At 43.9% G+C, this 18,119-nt stretch overlaps 1 protein-coding gene across 3 annotated transcripts in view; it reads right to left on the bottom strand.

Annotated features, from left to right (window-relative positions):
- Nucleotides 1-9,484: 9,484 nt before the first annotated feature.
- The window catches only part of ARHGAP25 (Rho GTPase activating protein 25), a 91,223-nt gene continuing 82,588 nt past the window's right edge, over nt 9,485-18,119 (bottom strand). For all 3 annotated transcript variants that reach the window (XM_040458673.1, XM_040458674.1, XM_040458675.1), the window contains 3 exons: nt 17,339-17,535; nt 14,256-14,788; nt 9,485-11,467 (listed from right to left, as the gene is read on the bottom strand). In XM_040458673.1, the coding sequence (XP_040314607.1) occupies nt 11,260-11,467; nt 14,256-14,788; nt 17,339-17,535 (938 nt within the window). In that variant the 3' untranslated portion in view covers nt 9,485-11,259. The remainder of the gene's footprint in view (nt 11,468-14,255; nt 14,789-17,338; nt 17,536-18,119) is intronic.

The raw sequence follows: 18,119 nt of genomic DNA on the forward strand, positions 1-18,119 counted from the left end.
AGCATTCAGGGTTCCTGGGCCAAGTTAGATACCGCCTCATTACAGCTAACCAATAAAAGTATTAATAATAATAGTTTAATAAATAATCTAATAAAAATTCTGTTTATCATCATGTAAAGCCAGGTTTCCTGACCCCCATTCGGTGCCCTTTTCACAGCACACATGGGTCAACAAGATTTTAGAGTTCTACTCCTACTGATCTTCTGTGTAGAAAATTTTAAACAAAATGCAACAATAACAGTTTCTAGTTATGAACATATTGAAATTTTTACTGATTTGCAGAAATTGTGAGAGATAAGGATCTCTCTTCATTGGAGATCTAAGTGATGATACTTTTTAAATGTTACCAAGTATTGTGGGCTGAATAGCGCCTTCCTCCCCATTCACGTTGGTATCTTAACCTCCAGTGCTTTAAAATGTGACTGCATTCGCAGACAAGGCTTTAAGAGGTGATTAAGGTAAAATGAGGTCATACGGGTCATTGGACATTAATCCAATATGACTGGTGTCCTTATAAGTAGACAATGTCAGAACACAGACAGACACAGAGGAAAGGCCATGTGAGGACCCAGGGAGAGGGTGGCCTCTGGGGGCCAAGGAGAGAGACCTCAGAGAAAAGCAGCTCTGCTGACACCTCAGTCTCAGACTTCCCACCTCCAGGACTGTGAGGAAGTAAATAACCCATCGGGTCCATGGTCCTTTGTTATGGCAGCCCCCGAAAACTAATGCACCAAGGTTGGGAGTTTTTCATCACCAATGATGATGTCAAGTCAAAAATAATACCATTGAATAGGGTAGAACTGGGATTCAAATTCAGGTAATTCTCTTTCTGGAGACTTTCCATATATGGCAAATGTTATTAATTGTTTACCACCTAGGGCTGCTTTGAAACAATGACTTTCAAAATAATGGTTTTTTTTTTTTTAATTTTTTTTCAACATTTATTTATTTTTGGGACAGAGAGAGACAGAGCATGAACGGGGGAGGGGCAGAGAGAGAGGGAGACACAGAACTGGAAACAGGCTCCAGGCTCTGAGCCATCAGCCCAGAGCCCGACACGGGGCTCGAACTCTCGGACCGCGAGATCGTGACCTGGCTGAAGTCGGACGCTTAACCGACTGCGCCACCCAGGCGCCCCCAAAATAATGGTTTTTAAAAGGCTTTTTTTTTTTTTTAATTTTAGAGAGAGAGAGAGATAGAGAACATGAGCTGGGGAGGAGCAGAGAGAGAGAGAGAGAGAGAGAGAGAGATTCCCAAGCAAGTTCTGCATTGTCCAGTGCAGAGCCCAGTGTGGGGGCTCAATCTCATGAACTGTGAGATCATGACCTGAACAGAAATCAAGAGTTGGATGCTTAACCGACTGAGCCACCCAGGCGCCTCTAAAGAGTTATCTTAAGATGGACTTCTTAGAAAATCTCTTGAGATCTAAGAATCCTCTTATCCCCTTTGTCTCTGAGTTTTTACCTAGTTACTTACAACAAGGGTGGCGGGCCTGAACTTCCTTGTTCTCAACGTGCTATGCTGCCATTTCTGCTCCACTGAGGCTGTCTACTGGAGAGTCTGCTGGAAGCTCCTTGGTGTGAGCTGACAACTTCCCGCTGTGGGCTGGCTCAGCCCTGAGGTGCTGGGCTTAGTGAGCTGGCTGTACCTCTGTGTGGAGGGAAGTTCCCCCTGGGTGAGTAGTCTGGCCCATGGCTTCAGGGGCAGAGTGTGGGCAGAGTGGGAGCTGCCCTCATGCCCTCAGCTATACAGCTGCACAGGGCTGCAGCGCTCACCCGCCGTTCCACATGGCAAGTTCCTTCTGCCTTCTGCGGGGGCGGGGGGGGGGGGGGAGTTCTAACCATTGCCCCACCCAACCCCACCCCTGGCCAGACCTTCAGTTCAGTGGTCCTGGAAGAGGTCTCGGCCTTGCCTTGTACACTGTGTGTGTCCCTCCGTCAGGTGTAAACTTACTTATGTTGTTGCCTCCCTCTTCACTTCACTCTGGTTTCTAGTAAATCTCTGTTTCTGGTTGGCCGGCTTGGCTATTAACATGTGAAAGCAGACTACTTTGTCAAAAGCCAATTTGTCAGATGAGCATTTCACCCAATTACTGGAGATTTTTCGAAGCATTAACATTGCCCTAAACCTGCCCCAGCTCTGTCTCTAACCCTAGAAACTGTCAGAAAAATGTTTTCCTCCAAATGGGAGACAATTAGCAGAGCCACAGTCAAAGGCAGGAGCAAAAGCAGAAGCAATTTACTTTGTTGTGAAAAGGGAATATGACTATCTAGCTCAGGGAGATTTGTTAGGATTAACTCAGTTAATACAAATAAAGCACTTAGAATAGTCTGGCAGGCGACATTCAGCACCCAATGTTAGCAATTATTACTAACAATTTTTACTTTTAATTTTTCATGTGCATTTAAATTATAGGAATTAAACTATATGCTAGGTGAAAAATAAAGACAACAATTTAGGGGCACCTGGCTGGCTCAGTCAGTAGAGCGTCCAACTCCTAGATCCCAAGATCATGAGTTCGAGCCCCCATGTTGGGCATGGAGCCTACTTAAAAACAAAACAAAGCAAAACAAATTTAAATGGGAATGTTGGGAAAGAGGATGGATAGAAATCACTAGGGCCAGTTCAGTGGTCCATACCTTTGGTTTCATCATTTACCTGGGGATGGGAAAAGGGGCTGGAGACTGAGTTTAATCACCAATGGCCAATGACTTAATCAGCCATGTCTATGTAATGAAACCTCCGTAAAACCACCAAAGAACAGGGTTCAGAAAGCTTTGAAGTTGGTGAACACGTGGGGACGTTAAAGCTCCGTGCCACTCTCCCCATTTTTTGCCCTAGAGTTACATCATTTTATAATAAAACAGTAGTCTAATAAGTAAAACGTTTCTGAATTTTGTGAGCCACTCTAGCAAACTAATCAAACTGGAGGAGGAATTCGAGGGAACTTCTGATCTATGGCCAGTTGGTCAGAAGCACATGTGACAAGCTGTACTCCCAACTGGCATCTGAAATATCTGGGGCAAGGGGGACTCTTGCAGGACTGAGCTCTTAACCTGTGGGGTCTGATGCTGTTTCCAGGTAGATAGTGTCAGACTTGAGGTAATTGCTTGTCTATGTTGGGGAAAACACGCATTGGACATACTAATTTCAAAAGTGTTCAAATGAAAAAAAAAATGTGTCTCAGAAATAAGACATTAACTACGAGTCTGAGCAAATTACTTAACCTCTCAAAGTCTCAGTTTCCTTATCTGTAAAATGGAGATAAGGCTAGCAACCACCTCATAGTTTCCTGTGAGAATTAATTAGACATTGCAGGTAAAGCAGAGTATATCATGCTTCAGGAATAGAAAGCACTCAATAAGTGTATTTTTTAAATGTCCCTAGTTAAATGTAGTTCTTCTAAAACACTTACCTGCAGGAGGAAGAACTGGTGTTGTAACATTTTGCTGTATCATGAGTGCAGTTTGCTTGTGGTAAGTAAAGATATCATTGGCAACATAGCTCTCCAGATTCTAGAGATCCGCTTTCTCAAGACTGGTGTGGCAGCTACCAGATGCTGTGTGATTTTCATGTATTTTATTTCTCCAGTAACCCTCAAATTCTTTGGGAGATAGATTCCAATACGCTCAGAAGAGTAAGAAAGACACACAAGAGTGACTGTCAGCGACTAAATAAGTAGCATGAATAGCAAGCCAAACAATTGATGTGCACCTGATTGACTCCAACCGAGTCTATGAAACCCTATGTAGGAAATCCTAATGAAGGCTGTAGCTTGAATTCTGAGGGTATTAGTTTTGCATTTTAACAGTTCAGTAAACTCAGTATTGCAGAGCATGGTGTTGGCCTTTTCTGATTGGGGTTGGTTTTCCATTGAAGGTAATATCCAGCCCTAAAATAGACACAGTACGTAATCCAAACCACCTGCTTCCTGGTAGTCAAGTTCCAGTTCCCACAGAATGTGTCTGATGTCTACCCAGCCAGCTGAGCTGGGCCATGTGCTCATCTAGCTCTTTCCCTAAAAGGACACCGACAGGCAAACCACTGCCTTCTTTCACAGTCAGGAAAGAGTGACTTCTAAGGAAAATAAAGGCTTTCGTACCTTAGCTGGAAATAAGTAATGACAAAATGCAAGAAGCAGAGAGGGCCAGTCCAAGTAAATGCATCATTAGATGGGCCTCGTCTCCCAAGGAGTCATGTATTGACACTTGCTCTGCTCGCTGATCCACTGACAGTGTTTTGAAAACAATCAGACCACATGAAACAAGCTGAAGACATTCCAGTGCCTTTTTGCTCAGAAGCTGCAAGCCTCCAGGCAGAATGGGCTCTTTGAGGCTGTAAACATCCACAGGGCAGAGCCTATATTTAACTTACGACACATCTTAAGATACGGAAAGGATGGGGAATTGTGTCTTTATTTCCTCCCACCAATACCACCTCTTTCACATAGAAGCCCTAAAGTTTCTACGTGGAATAGGAAGAGGTTTTTCTCTCTTAAAGGATTCAGTGGCAGTACATCCTTCAAGCTTATCCAATAAGCCCACTTGAGGGCCCTTCTAATCTCATGGAAAGAGAAAAGTTCTCTCTAAATGGAAAGGAGAGAGGAGACTATGTGAGGCACTCACTCCTTAGCACTGTGGAGCAGAGACTCTTGAGAGACCTTGATCCCAGAGTTACTCCCAAGACTTTTCTTTTCTTTTCTTTTTTTAATGTTTATTTATTTTCAGAGAGAGAGAGATTGTGTATGAGCAGGGGAGGGTCAGAGATGAGGAGGGGTTGGACAGAGCATCTGAAGCCGGCTTCACGCTGACAGCAGAGAGCCCAATGCGGGGCTTGAACTCATGAACCATGAGATTGACTTGAGCTGAAATCAGACACTCGACTGACTGAACCACTCAGGCGCCCCCAAGAGATTTTTCAAGTGTGGAGCTAATAACATAGGACACTGAACCTACTCCGGGCAAGGGCCTGGTGTGGCGTGTGGCCTCCAGCCACTCTCAGGACGAGCAGGCAGGCTGTGTCTTGGGACTGTGGCAAAGGTATCTGCCTGCAGATATTTCTCCCCTTTGATGCTGAATCAGAGCAAAATTAGTGGTTCTTTCTTGGATCTGCACCAGTATTCTTTAAAAAAAAAAAAGTCCCCAGGATGCCTGGGTGACTCAGTCGTTAAGCATCTGACTTCGACTCAGGTCATGATCTCACGGTTCGTGAGTTTGAGCCCCATGTCAGGCTCTGTGCTGACAGCTCAGAGCCTGGAGCCTGCTCTGGATTCTGTGTCTCACTCTCTCGCTTCCCCTCCCCCAAGGTGTTCTCTCTCTCTCTCTCTCTCTCTCTCTCTCTCAAAAATAAATAAAACATTAAAAAAAATTTTTTTAAGTTAAAAAATTTAAAAAAATAAGTCCATGGGGCACCTGGGTGGCTCAGTTAGTTAAGCGTTGACTTCGGCTCAGGTCATGATCTCACGGTTCTTAAGTTTGAACCCCCCCGTCAGGCTCTGTGCTGATAGCTCAGAGCCTGGACCCTGCAGCCTGCTCTGGATTCTGTGTCTCTCTCTCTGTCCCTTCACCAGTCACACTCCTTCTTTCTCTCAAAAATAAACAAACATTAAATAAATAAATAAATAAAAAATAACCAAAGTAATTTAAAAAATTAAAAAGACCTTAGAAATTTTATTTTGGTCCATCATCACTTAGAGATAGCTGTGCTGCATTCCCTCCCCACATGAGGGCAAGGCCAACATAGCATTGAACAAATTGGACCAACTTAGCTCTTAGCTCTGCTGCATTGAAACCTCCATTTCCACATCCGTAAAATAGGTAGAGTAGCACTTAATCCAAAGAGTCTACTTAAGACTTAAAGGATACGACACTCACAGAATGCTTGGCACAGTACCTGACAGAGAACAAATGGTATTTGTTGCTTATGAATGGTAGTTCCTCTTATGATATTGGTAACGGTGCTAATCAAGAACAGAGAGCAGAGAAAGAAGTCCAAGTGCCAACTCGGACCAGTTGTCAGATTTTCTGCAGGGCAAGTCAGCTTTCCACCCTGCTACCTAAATCCCCCTTACCCCTTTTAAAGCCCTGCCCCCTCACCTCACCTCAGATCATATGCCCTGTGCTCTCAGGTGGCCAGTGCCCCTACACGACACTATTCCTTGGTGACATCTCACACTCTCCATCTATCCCTCCACCCACAAGCATCTTATCCTCTTGTCATCATTTCATTACACAGCTCTCTGCTTGGAATCAGTATACTAATATTAAGATTGTATTAATGATTAATGGAAGCTTCATGGTTATTTCCCAGATATATCACATTCATGGTTAATTCCCCTAAGGCTCCTGATAGAAATTTCTCAACCTACTATGAATTTGAAAGGAAGATGGTTTTAATCAGAGCTTTTCTTGGGACTCTATAAATCAAGTTCTCCAGTACTGACCTTCTTTGCCTATGTATAGGATCAAGGCTTAAAGCAAGTTGAGAGCATTCCTGTACATTAAGGAAATCTCAAGATCCTTAAATTTGTTCATGACTAAGCTATTATTATATAGAGATTTTTTAGGTAACGTCTTTGGGTTCATTTTCTTCCCCATTTGAAAAATGGATATATATCATAGATCCATTTTCCATCGCTTAAGCATCTCTTATCCTAAATGGGTGGACACATGATAAACTAGCAAGTAGGAGGGACAGAGCGTGTAGTTGTGTTGCCTGGGGATAGAAAAAAGGAGTAGGTAGATTTAATATTATCATTAGTCATGACCTGAGCCAAACTTATCAGTTTTAGAAACATGTTTAGCAATTCTGTCTGCATAGTAGAATTAACTGGAAATTTTTTTAAAGAAAAAAGTTCTGGGATGCCTGGGTGGCTCATTCGGTTAAGCGTCTGACTTCAGCTCAGGTCATGATTTCATGGTTTGTGGGTTCAAGCCCCACATCAGGCTCTGTGCTGACAGCTCTGAGCCTGGAGCCTGCTTCAGATTCTGTGTCTCCTTCTCTCTCTGCCCTTCCCCTGCTCGTGCTCTGTCTCTCCCAGTCTCTCAAAAATAAATAAACGTTAAAAATGTTTTTTAAAAGTTCTTAGGCTCCACCCTTCAAAATTCTGATTCAATTAACATAGGATGGGGTTTTAGCATCAGATTTTTTGAAAATCTCCTTAAGGTAATTCTACAGTGCAGCCGAGACTGAGAACCACTGTCTTAAAACAGCATCAGTAATATAAAGGAGGTAGAAACTAGCATCATATTAGATGAACGTTGGCTGTGACCAAGGTATGAGACTGGCTCTCTATTCTGGAAGTACTCAGCAAGTGACGTTCAATGGGTTTCACATGGTGGTCATGGCCTGGGGGAAAGAACTCCTGGATAGAAGCCAAGAATCAGTAGGTAGTGTGCTAGAGGAGGCTCAAAAACCACCTAACTAATCCTTTTCCTTATCGCTATGTGAGCACTTGGCAATTCAGCTTGTCTTCAGGCCTCAGTTTCCCTATCCATTAAATGAGCAGATTTGATTAGATTTCCTGAGCTCCTGGGTGTTTTCCAATGTTGTAATTCTCTGATTCTAAGATAATTTTTGAGCGTCACAGGAAGGATGCACCTACGCATTGGTATTCTCTGCTCATTCCTTCTCTGAGGTCACCCACCCTGGGAAGCCTACTGAACCACAGGCCCTACAGCTCCAGCTCTTCTGCTGCTGGCCAAATGCCACCCTGGCCTCCTCCAGCAGTAGCAAGACTTCCATCCATGAGGCCTTCTCTAGCAGGATGAAGGCTTGTGTGCAATTCTTATAAAGACAACTCATTTGAATTGCAGGGGCAGCCTCTAAGTGATCTCTCTGCTCCCCAGCAAGCATACGCCTGACCACTGATGCTATCTGCAGAGGAAGTGCTGGAATGCGGAAGTTTACACGATATCAGTGTGCGCACATCCTCCTGTCTTTAGCCCAGGGAGCCCAGCCAACAGCAACTGTACCACGGTGCTCCCTGTCTGCCCCATCTCGGCAGCCTTGAGCTGCCTTGGAGTCTCCTGCTTTGCGCTTTTTTCAATGGATGGGCTGTGAAACAGGAATTGATCAAAACAAAAACACGTTTGGTGCTTACAGCCTCTGCACAGGCTCTGTACTAGGAATGTCACGCTCCATGTCTCCAGGCCTCAGACTCTGACCAGAATTCACTGGAAGGGAATTGCTGTGGTCTGGGTGTTTGTGCCCCTACCCCCAATTCATATGTAGAAATCCTAACCCTCAGAGATGATGGCATTAGAAGGTGTATAAATCTTTAGGGTGGAGTCCTCATGAATGGGATTAATGATTTATAAAAGAAGAGAGATTCCTAATCCCTCCACCATGTGAAGACACAATAAGAAGTCTGCAACCCCAAAGAGGTCCCACACTTGACTCTGACCTCAAACTTCCAGCATCTGGAACTGTGAGAAATAAATTTCTGTTGTTTATGAGGCACCAAGTCTGTGGTATTTTGTTATAGCAGCCTGCATTCATGAAGACAGGGATCATCTCAGCCAATCCCTTAATGCAAAATGTCCTATCCAGTGCACTGACTTACTGGGAGACCCATCAGCTCTGCCTCAAACTCGAGACAAAAGTGACCTGATACGCACCATGCCTGGGGCTGTGTGGTAAATGAAAAATTTTGGTAGGGAAGATGGCCAGGGGTTTTAAAGTACATATTGCAGATCCCTTTTAGTTTCTCAACATCTGCATAGGTAGAAGAGAGGTAAAGGGAAGAGGGGGTGGGTGGCTGGAAAAAGGCAGACTGAATAGATCTTGTCCATGGAGGAGCTGAAGGTGGGGGCTCCAGGGTCAGCAGAACACCAATGACAGAGGTCTGTCTCTGGGTGCGCTTCCCAGATCCTGGCTCCTTGGTCCAGGTGAGATCTGGAGCTATCCTGTTGTCTACCTCACATGTAGTCTTTTGGGCATTGAAGCCAGATCTTCTTCCCTGGCCCTTCCTTGCACTCACAGGGTATAGAGTGCTTTCTTATGTTCTCTTTAGATGGACAGTGTTAGCTTAGGCAAGCCAGGTTCCCCTCTTGCTCATGAAGAGGAATAGACACTCCAGCTTCCCAGGCTGAGCGGAGAGGCCACTCTGGTATCTCATAGTACTGGTGGAAGAAATAGAACAAGAGGCATCACCTGGCCAGGAGGAGCTTGGAATTCAAATGCAGCCCTTCTGCTCAGTCTGAGCTCATGCTCCCATGCCCAGCTAGTTCCTGTAACATGGACCTGCAAACAAACAGTCTTCAGGTCCTCCTCTTTGCACCTTCAAACAAATGTTCCCTTTAGAATTATGAAGCCGACTACTTCCACGCTCAGCTGTGTTTCAACACCTAAAGAGTCCGGGTGAGGAATCCATGGGAGAAAACGGGCACTATGTCTGGCAGAATTGTAGACTCTCATCGGTGTAAATGAGGTGTTCAATAAGTGTCTCCCTGCTTGCCACTCTGTAATTAAAAAACAAGTAAACCCCAGGAAATCAAACGTTTTATTGCTTTACTTAATGATGTTCCAAATCAACCCCCTCCCACACCCCGATCTTTCATTAGCAGGTCTCTAAAACAAACATGCCAGGTCTTGTCCCTGCCCTCCATCAGTCTAGTGACTGGTGGCAGGAGAAACAGGACGTGAGTAGCAGGACCGAGCAACACTGACGTCACTGTTTGTACCACTAGGTCTGTAGCCTGTGTCATGGCCACAGGCAGGGGTGGGGCAGAGGGAAACAACCAGAGCAAAGAGAACAAAGAGAAGAGGAGGAAAAGTGAGAAAATAAAAGGAGAAAAAGAAATAATTGAGGAGACACACGCTGGGGAGACTAAACTCTCACCGCAGTAACCATGGATTTCAGACCTCTGATGAAGCCATGTGGTTTCAAGAGTCAAGTCAATGTATGACAGCAATGGGGATGACGTATGTGAAACTAGAACAGGTAACACATGCTGGGAAATCTGTCCAGTGGCCCCCAAAGCTGAAAGCACACTTGAGAATATCTATTTGTCTGTGTTTTGTTCTCACCCTTATTCAATGTCTGTCCTGTATATGTTTTATGATTTACATGATATAGCAATGTAGCAGTACATGATATAATTTATAAGTAAAGAAATATATTGGGGGGGGTGTCTGCTCAAATATTTTCTACTCATGGAGTACATAGTCAAAAGAGCTTGGAGACCACTTAATCAGGATAATGACAAAAATTATTAAAGCCTCCACTATCCTTCCTAGCGAGGCTTGGGGCCTCACCCAGGCCCTCTGCCAGGCTGGCTTCACTCTAGGAGGAAAAGTCTGCCAGGAAGGCTCCTCTCCTAGCTACTTTCTAGTGCCTCTTATCCCTAACAAGAGTGAAATCACTGGCATTTTGGTGAAACAGAAAAAATATTATTGGGACTACTACTATCTAAAAACCCCAGCCAGCCTCTGAGGAAGTCACATCGTGGTGAGAAGGCCTCTTTCACAGGCCTACCATACACAACTGTGGCCATGGAAAGGCAATGTAATCCAGCCCATGTCCTGCTCACCAAGCCTTGCGCCTGGAGAGGGGTGTGTCTGCTTCAAGGAAGGGGCACCTTTCACTAAGGCTCACAAAGGTGTTTGTAAGGATTACCAATAGCCCTGCTCTCATAAATACACATTTATTGCTTGTTTTGTCTTAGTCTAATAATAATTTTGAGTTTCCAAACCCTGGAAAGTATGCATCATGGAGGGGGTGGCAGAATGGGGCTCCACTCAACAGGTGCAGCTCCCCAAAACGCAGCTCACCACAGGTGAATACAAGAAAGCTAAATATCATTTTCTGCCCCTATGTCTCAGGGACACCATGAAGCCATCTGACTGGATGAATTGTTCCACAAAGAAAAAAAGAAAAAGAACTAACGCCTCAGTCCACCATCGGTTGGGGCCAACATGTTGCCTAGGTCCTTGGCACATGGCCTCAAATGTCTCCACTGGACATAGTCACCCAACCATGGAAGGTTCCATCTCACTCAGCCTGAGACCACGGTGGAATAATGCATTCCTTTTGAATACAGCCACAGGGGGCCATAGACGTCCCCACATGTCCCTGCTCACCCTCATCTTCCTGCAAATTCCATTGATTTATTTTACTGGGAAATGTGGTGTTTCCCCCCAAAATGTCTTCTTCTCCCTCATAGGGAGTAATTTTGCTTCTCAGTCATCAGGTAGCGCTGAGAAAGGGAGCGTGTCGGGTGGGCCTCTGTGGGCTGTCTCCATGTTTGCCTGGGACCCTCAAGCATCGGCCTTGGGCTCTTTCATTGATTTGACAAATTCCTTGACTTCTTCTTCCAGGGCCTTGTTCCTCCTCTCAACATCCTCCCGGGAGCGCTCCACATTGCGGAGGCTGATTTCCAAGGCTGCAAATTTCTTCTTCTCCTTCTCCAGTTCTTCACTGAGCCTCACCACCTTGGCCCAGACATCATAATTTTCCTTCTCAAGGCTGCAAGGAAGAAAATAGCAGAATGAAAGAACAGGGTAGGACCTCTAGACTGTCCCTTCACCCTTGCTCACAACACCCTCTGTCCATTTTCCTTTCTACATCACAAGACCTATAGCCAGCCTGAACCTCTTATTAATGTTCCACCCACCCCCCCACACACAGACTTCTCAGTAAGCCTGAATTCCCAGGGCATGTCTGAACCTCTCTTTTATCATTTTAACACCATCTTGTGACATCTCTTGTGTTGTTCCTGCTCATGTCATTCTATGTTTTGTATCCTCCAGAAGATAATAGTCTTTGAAAGAAGGAACCACCTCTAACATATGTATATTTTCACCTCCACAGCACCTTGCACGTGTCCTGCTCAACAGAAATGTTAATTGACTGCTGAGGCCCCATATTCCAGATTCCCAACGCCTTTGCACACATGAGGACCTGCTCATCCTGCTTCCATGGAGAGTACCAGCGCCATCTCTTATCAAGACCCCCTAGGGGTGGAGGTTTGGAGAAGTGTGGGGAACTGCCATTTGGAAGCAGAGGTCCTGACAGCCCCACCCCCACTTCTGAATCTGCTCCAGGTGAAAAATCTGTTGGGTTCCCGAATTCCCAGAATTTTCACTGTTACTGGTCCAAATCTTAGTCTAGTCCCAGGTGCTCCCTGCTCTGCAGGCTATGCTGAATTAACTCCTAGGAATGAGAGTACAATGCCATTTTTAAGCCCAAAGAGGAAATTTCAGGACTGTGGGAGATTGTCTGACTGGAAGTTTGCTTCAGAATTCCATTCTATGAGATGCTGCCTCTCTGCCCACCCCCCCTCCAAATGGCATATTTTGTATAGAAAATTGAGCTCTCATTTGAGCCCAGCCTGGCTTCTATCTTCAGGGGCTTTGGCCCATTCTGCATGTAACAGCCCATCTTTGGAGCCTTGCCTACCCCTGCCTATCTCTTCCTACAGATAATCTAGTCTCATTCCTTCTGGCCCTCTCATTACAAATCTAGTTTTCTTCTCAGAGTTTACTCTTGCTTCCATCTTGCTTTGGGAGAAATCTCAATTGAGAGAATACTGCCAGATTTTGACCACTGATTCCAGTGGAGAGGTAGAATCTGAGTGGGCTCAGGAGCCTGACTAATTCAGGTTCAAATACCTGATTACATCAAATACTGATGATTAGTTGCATGACCCTGAGGAATCTTTTAATACCTCCTGAGCCCCTATTTCTTCTATAAAATGGGGATATTACCTATTTTGCAGGATTTCTGTGGGTATTACATGAAAATGTGTATCTGGGGCACAAAGTTCAGAGCAGGCACTATGGACTGTTAACTCTCCCTCTGTTGAAAATGGAGGACCCTTCTGGTGGGTGAATTTCAGAGAAATTGGTTCCATTCAGAAGGAGCAGCCCTTCCATGGCAGCTGGGTCTTTCCCTATCTTGTCAGTGACATTCACGTCAGAGTGCAGTGGGAAACTTCTCTGGGGCTGCTTCCCTCAGAGTCAAGATGGCACATGAGTGTTGTAGGCCTACAGATGATTGACTTCAGGATCTTAGACAAAGGATCTCCATTTTGCTTTTAGACGGGCACCCTTCTTTGTAGGGAACAAAGAATGAGGGCTCACAAAAGTCTTCCTGTCATGTACCTGAGTCTCAATGGACTGAAAAGTGGTCATGATTGGGAAAACCCTACTAGTTCATATTTCATTGTCATGATTAGTGTTAATATGGATTAAGCCGGATTGAGCTTTCCTCTCATGAAAAGTCAGTGGTGTGAAAAAGATTTCAAGAAAGTAGTTTATCTACCCAAGAGAGCAAATTGTGTCCAGGCATCTTAGGGATGTGCATGAAAATTGTGGCATGAGCTGCCACACTGGCCTTCCATTCACCCCTGCGGCCTGTACTCCATAGGAAGCCAGTGATTCAGTGAAGCTTTAGTCAGGTAGATCTTCCTAGAAACTCTGCTCCACACAGGCTTTAAGGGGGCTGGAAAGGCCTCTTGCACTTGTCTGCCCTCTCTCCTCTCAGTCACCCCCTGCTTCTCCAGCTCACCACGGCTCTTCCTATGCATTAACATGTCAGACCTGCTCCCTTCCATGGACTCTGCACCTTTGCTTCTCCCTGCCTGGCCTGATCTTCCCCAGTATGTGGACCTGACTCATTCCCTCTTCTCTTCAGCCCTTTGCTCTGATGCCACCTTCTCAGTGAAGCCTTCCTGACCACATTATTTAATATAGGAACCTCCTTCTTGAACCCTTCCCCAACTCCTGCCCTGCTTTATTTTTCTCCATTGCATGTTCCATCCTCTGACATAGCATATATTTTAATTATGCTATGCCTTCCTATAGAAGGAAAATTCTATAAGCACAGACAAAACTTTTGTTTGTTTTGTTCAATGCTGTTTCCCAACAGCCAAGATAGTGTCTGGCACACTATAGGTGCTCAATAAATATTTTCAGAATGGAGGTATTACATTAAGATGAACAAAATTTAAAGTTCCTCTTCATTCATTACAGCATGCCGATCCTTAAGGAACAACTATTTGGAAATGGCTGCTTAAGCCTTGTAAGCTACATATTTAACTTCTCATGAATTTAACCTAAATAGAGTTTTCACTAATTTGGTCATCTCATTACTCCCTTTACCCCTTCCCGTAATTAAGCCCAATTGCTGTAGATTAGTGTGTTCTCTAAACTCAAGCTTTCTAGTATCATTTGTTAGCAGATGAGAACAGTCCCTGTTACTGCTGAAGATGGAGGCCGGGTGGCTGCTCAGGACCCCTCTGCATGTGACTTACTTTTTGATCTGTTCCTCATACATTTGCTTCTGTGTTTCTATTTCCTTTTGCAGTTCCTGGACCACCTTCTGCAAGGATTCAAGTTCCTCTTCTCCAGAGTTCTTTTTTCCAGGTCCGGTTTCAGAGTTTGGGCTGGCAAGAGTTTCTCTCTTGGAGTCACAAGCATGGGAAGAGACAGCAGCTGCCCCATCCCCAGGGGCCCCAGGCAGGGAAGGGATGTTATCATAGGTGGAAGTCCGCTGGGAGTCAGAAAAGTGGGGCATACCTTGAGACATTGTTCTCCGGTGCCCTTCCCCTGCCTTTACCTCTGAAGAGGGCGACCAGAACTCATTCTTAAAGATCTCTACTTTGTTGCTGTTGGCACCTTGAAACGCCGATGTCAAGAAGCATTTCCGATTAGGGAGTGTCTGAGTCCTTTTTCTCGACTGCAGCTTCCAATCTCCTAGCTTTTCCTTGGGGGCTTTACTGCTCTCTTCAAAATACCCATCACTCGGCTGTTGTCCAGTGGGGCTTCCTGCATCTGAGTCGCTGGTCTAGAAAAAAATGGCCACGGATGTCATGTGGGTTTTCCCATATGTATCATGTTCCCAAGATAAGGAGTAGTGACTTGGCTGCACACCCGTGAAACTCTTAATTAGAAGACCATCTCTTAATTCATCACGTTAGTTAGATGTGCATGATCTGTGTGGTGTTTCTTTAAGAAGATATTGCACTTAAGAGGAATTCATGCTCTCAAATCAATGGTTTATTAGTGGTTAAGAGAGTCTCAAACTAGGATTCTTTCATAGCTTTAGGATGAGGAGATCTTGCTAGCTAGAACTCAAAATCCAAAAGGCATAAAATGCAAGTCTGATAAATTCAACCCACATGGGTTTCCATGACCCCCCAAATTAAAAAAATAAACAAAGAAATTGCATATAAAATCAAAAAGAAATGACAAACTAGCAAAAATATTGGCAATACATATCACAGACAACAAGCTACTCTCTCTAATATATAAAGTTCATAAAACTCGAAAAGAAAAATACCAGCAACCAACAAAAATCTAGACAAAGAACAAGATCAGACAGTTCACAGAGGAAAAGAAAAATGCAACAAGCCTTTACACATAAGAAAATATGCTCAGTTTCTGCCATTATCAAAGAAACCCAAATCAAAATTAAAACTACTGAATATCAGTTTACACCTCCCAGATAGGACACATCCCCAAATTTGAAAACACATTCTGCTAGTGAAACTGTAGGGAAACAGGTTCTTTCGTGCATTGCTAGTGGAAGTACAAAATGGCACAACCTCTATTTAACAATTTTAATAAAAATTACACAATAATCTACTTACCCTCTGATTCAGCAATCCCAATTCTGGGAATTTATCCTAGAAATACATCTCCTGAGTATAAAATGAAGTATGGTCAATATTATTCATTGCAGCCTTGTTTGTTGTACAAAGGAATGAAAACAAGTTGGTCAAATGAGAAACCTGTCCATGTATTGACATAAAAGGGTCTCCAGGATATACTCTAAAGTAGAAAAATGCAGGACATGAGCAGCGTGTGTGTGTGTGTGTGCATGTGTGTGGAGAGAGAGAGCAAGAGATGTTACATTTGTATAAAAAAAAAAAGAAGTAAATAATTTACATTCATATCTGCTTGTATTTGCATAAAGGAACACTGGAAGGGTAAGTACGAAACTAATGAAGGTGAGGAAGGATGGGGTAGATGGAGATAGCAGAGGGAGCAAGCTGTCTCAATCTATATCTTTTTCTCTTTTTTTATTTTTTTTAACCGTGTGTATATATATTTTGAAATTAACTTTAAAACAAAAAAAAAGATAAGGAAAAAGAAAAAGAATGAGCCCTAAAATCAGAAAATCAAGACTCAAGCTCTCCTTCTAATCCCTCTAGCTAATCACCAGCTTTTGCAACCCCACCTGGAGTCAGAATCACCTGCGCCTCAAGGTGAGAACCAGAGCTAAATCCCATTCATCAACATCCTGCTGCTACCTTGGGCCAGCTGGTCAACCTCCTTGAGACTCAGCTCCTGAATGATAAAATGTGGATGATAAATCCTGCCCTACAGAGTTATGGTGAGAACCCCAGAGGTGACCTATTTATGTTTGTCATCACAGTGGCTGCTCATAGCTACCCACAATATTACGATAAATAGCAGAAACCTGTCATATGAGCCTGACAATGACTACTCTCAAGGACTGCTAGTAGGACTTCATTAAAGGAAGTATGAGCATTTCTAAATATTAATTTCATTTGAGAGTGTTAGTAAAATGCACTGTGTATAGACATCACCTAAGAAAAATCAGTACCACTATCTACCTTTTTTCCCAATACTTTCTTAATTATCCTCAGGATTAATAGTACTGCAGGCAACTGACATTACCAGGTCAGTCAGAAATTTTAAATTCATTTCTTGGTCACACATAAAGAACCAAGCTGCTACATCAAGTTCATGGTTTTTTTTAAAGTATTTGTCTCCATCAATATATAAAAATATTTGAGCTTTGTAACTAGCCTACATTTCAGAGGCTGAAGAGTTTTTTGACACTGGGAACGTGAGCCCCAACACTTCAGTTCAAATGAGGGGGTTGACATTGCTGAGACAGCTTATCAGGGAATGAGAAATATTACACGAACACATCACATACGCTGAGAATGAAATCACGTTTCATGGGTTAGCAGGAAACCAGTTCTCTCTGGACTTTCACCCGGAGTTTTCAACAACTCTTGCTAAAACACTTAGAATGTGATATATAATTTCCCCTATTGAAATTCCCTGGACTGTGCTTGGAATGGCTTCCCTTTTTGAGCGGACTTTACTAAGGACTCCCATTGCTCAGCCATTAGGAGATTGGCACACATGTCACTAATCCCACCTCCAGGATGCCAACAGAGACTAGATTTGAAAGAGGCCAGGCTTCCAAAACGTATTCAAATGGGTATCTACCATCTGTGCCCATTGCCACAGCATCATCAAAAACTCCCCCACATTGCCACACTAGACAAGCTCTTACATAGAACAACTTGGACTAAAGGGAAGAGTCAGGTGGAAAAAGAAGGCTCTCGGCACTTACCGTGTTACTAAAGCTGTCTGTCCTAGACATCGTGGGGTCTTCAGTGGCATCCCAGCCCACAGAACTTCGAGCCACTGGAGCTTTCTTGGGGTCATTTTTTTGAGCAGGGGGTGACAGGGGTGTATCCTTGGACTTGGGAAACAGAACTTCATGGTCTCTGATCATCATGGTCATCACTCTTTGGATTTGAGGAGTCCCTGAAAGAAAGAAGAAAGAGATCTGTAGAGTTGTACCATGGCAGGAGGCAGACATTCCTAAGGGTCTCCATCATGGGATGTCTCTAAACTTGGCTCTAAAACCACAGAGTCTGAAAAAACATCATTTTGCTCCTCATGGGACACTTCTGAATTGCTTGAGGTAGAAGATTGTGGTGGAAGAGAAGAGATAGAAGAAGGATACGGGAGTGGGTAAAAGAGGGTTATTTTCAGCCTGTATGGTCCTTTAGTCAGTCTTTGATCAGAAAATAGGCAGTATAATAGTAGAGAAAATGAAGATATCTTTCTCCCCTCATGTGGTCCTTAACATGACATCTGATTTCTTATTGCACACATAATAAATATGTGCTAGGAGTACTGCCTTCCCAAATCCATGGTAGACATCAATACTCTATGCCAGGACTTTTGCTCACTGAACCAAGACACAGCCACAAGTGTGGCCTTTTTGTGAATTCTTACAAGTGGCCTTTTTGTGAATTGTCTTCTAAAGTCAAACTTGCTTTCTCCACTTTCTTGCAAATTCACTTTCTCTGGCTAAGGCTATTTAAAAGTAATTAAAGACTGGG

The sequence above is a fragment of the Herpailurus yagouaroundi genome, unplaced genomic scaffold (assembly GCF_014898765.1).
Source record: "Herpailurus yagouaroundi ecotype Mexico unplaced genomic scaffold, PumYag 221, whole genome shotgun sequence".
Lineage (NCBI taxonomy): Eukaryota > Metazoa > Chordata > Mammalia > Carnivora > Felidae > Herpailurus > Herpailurus yagouaroundi.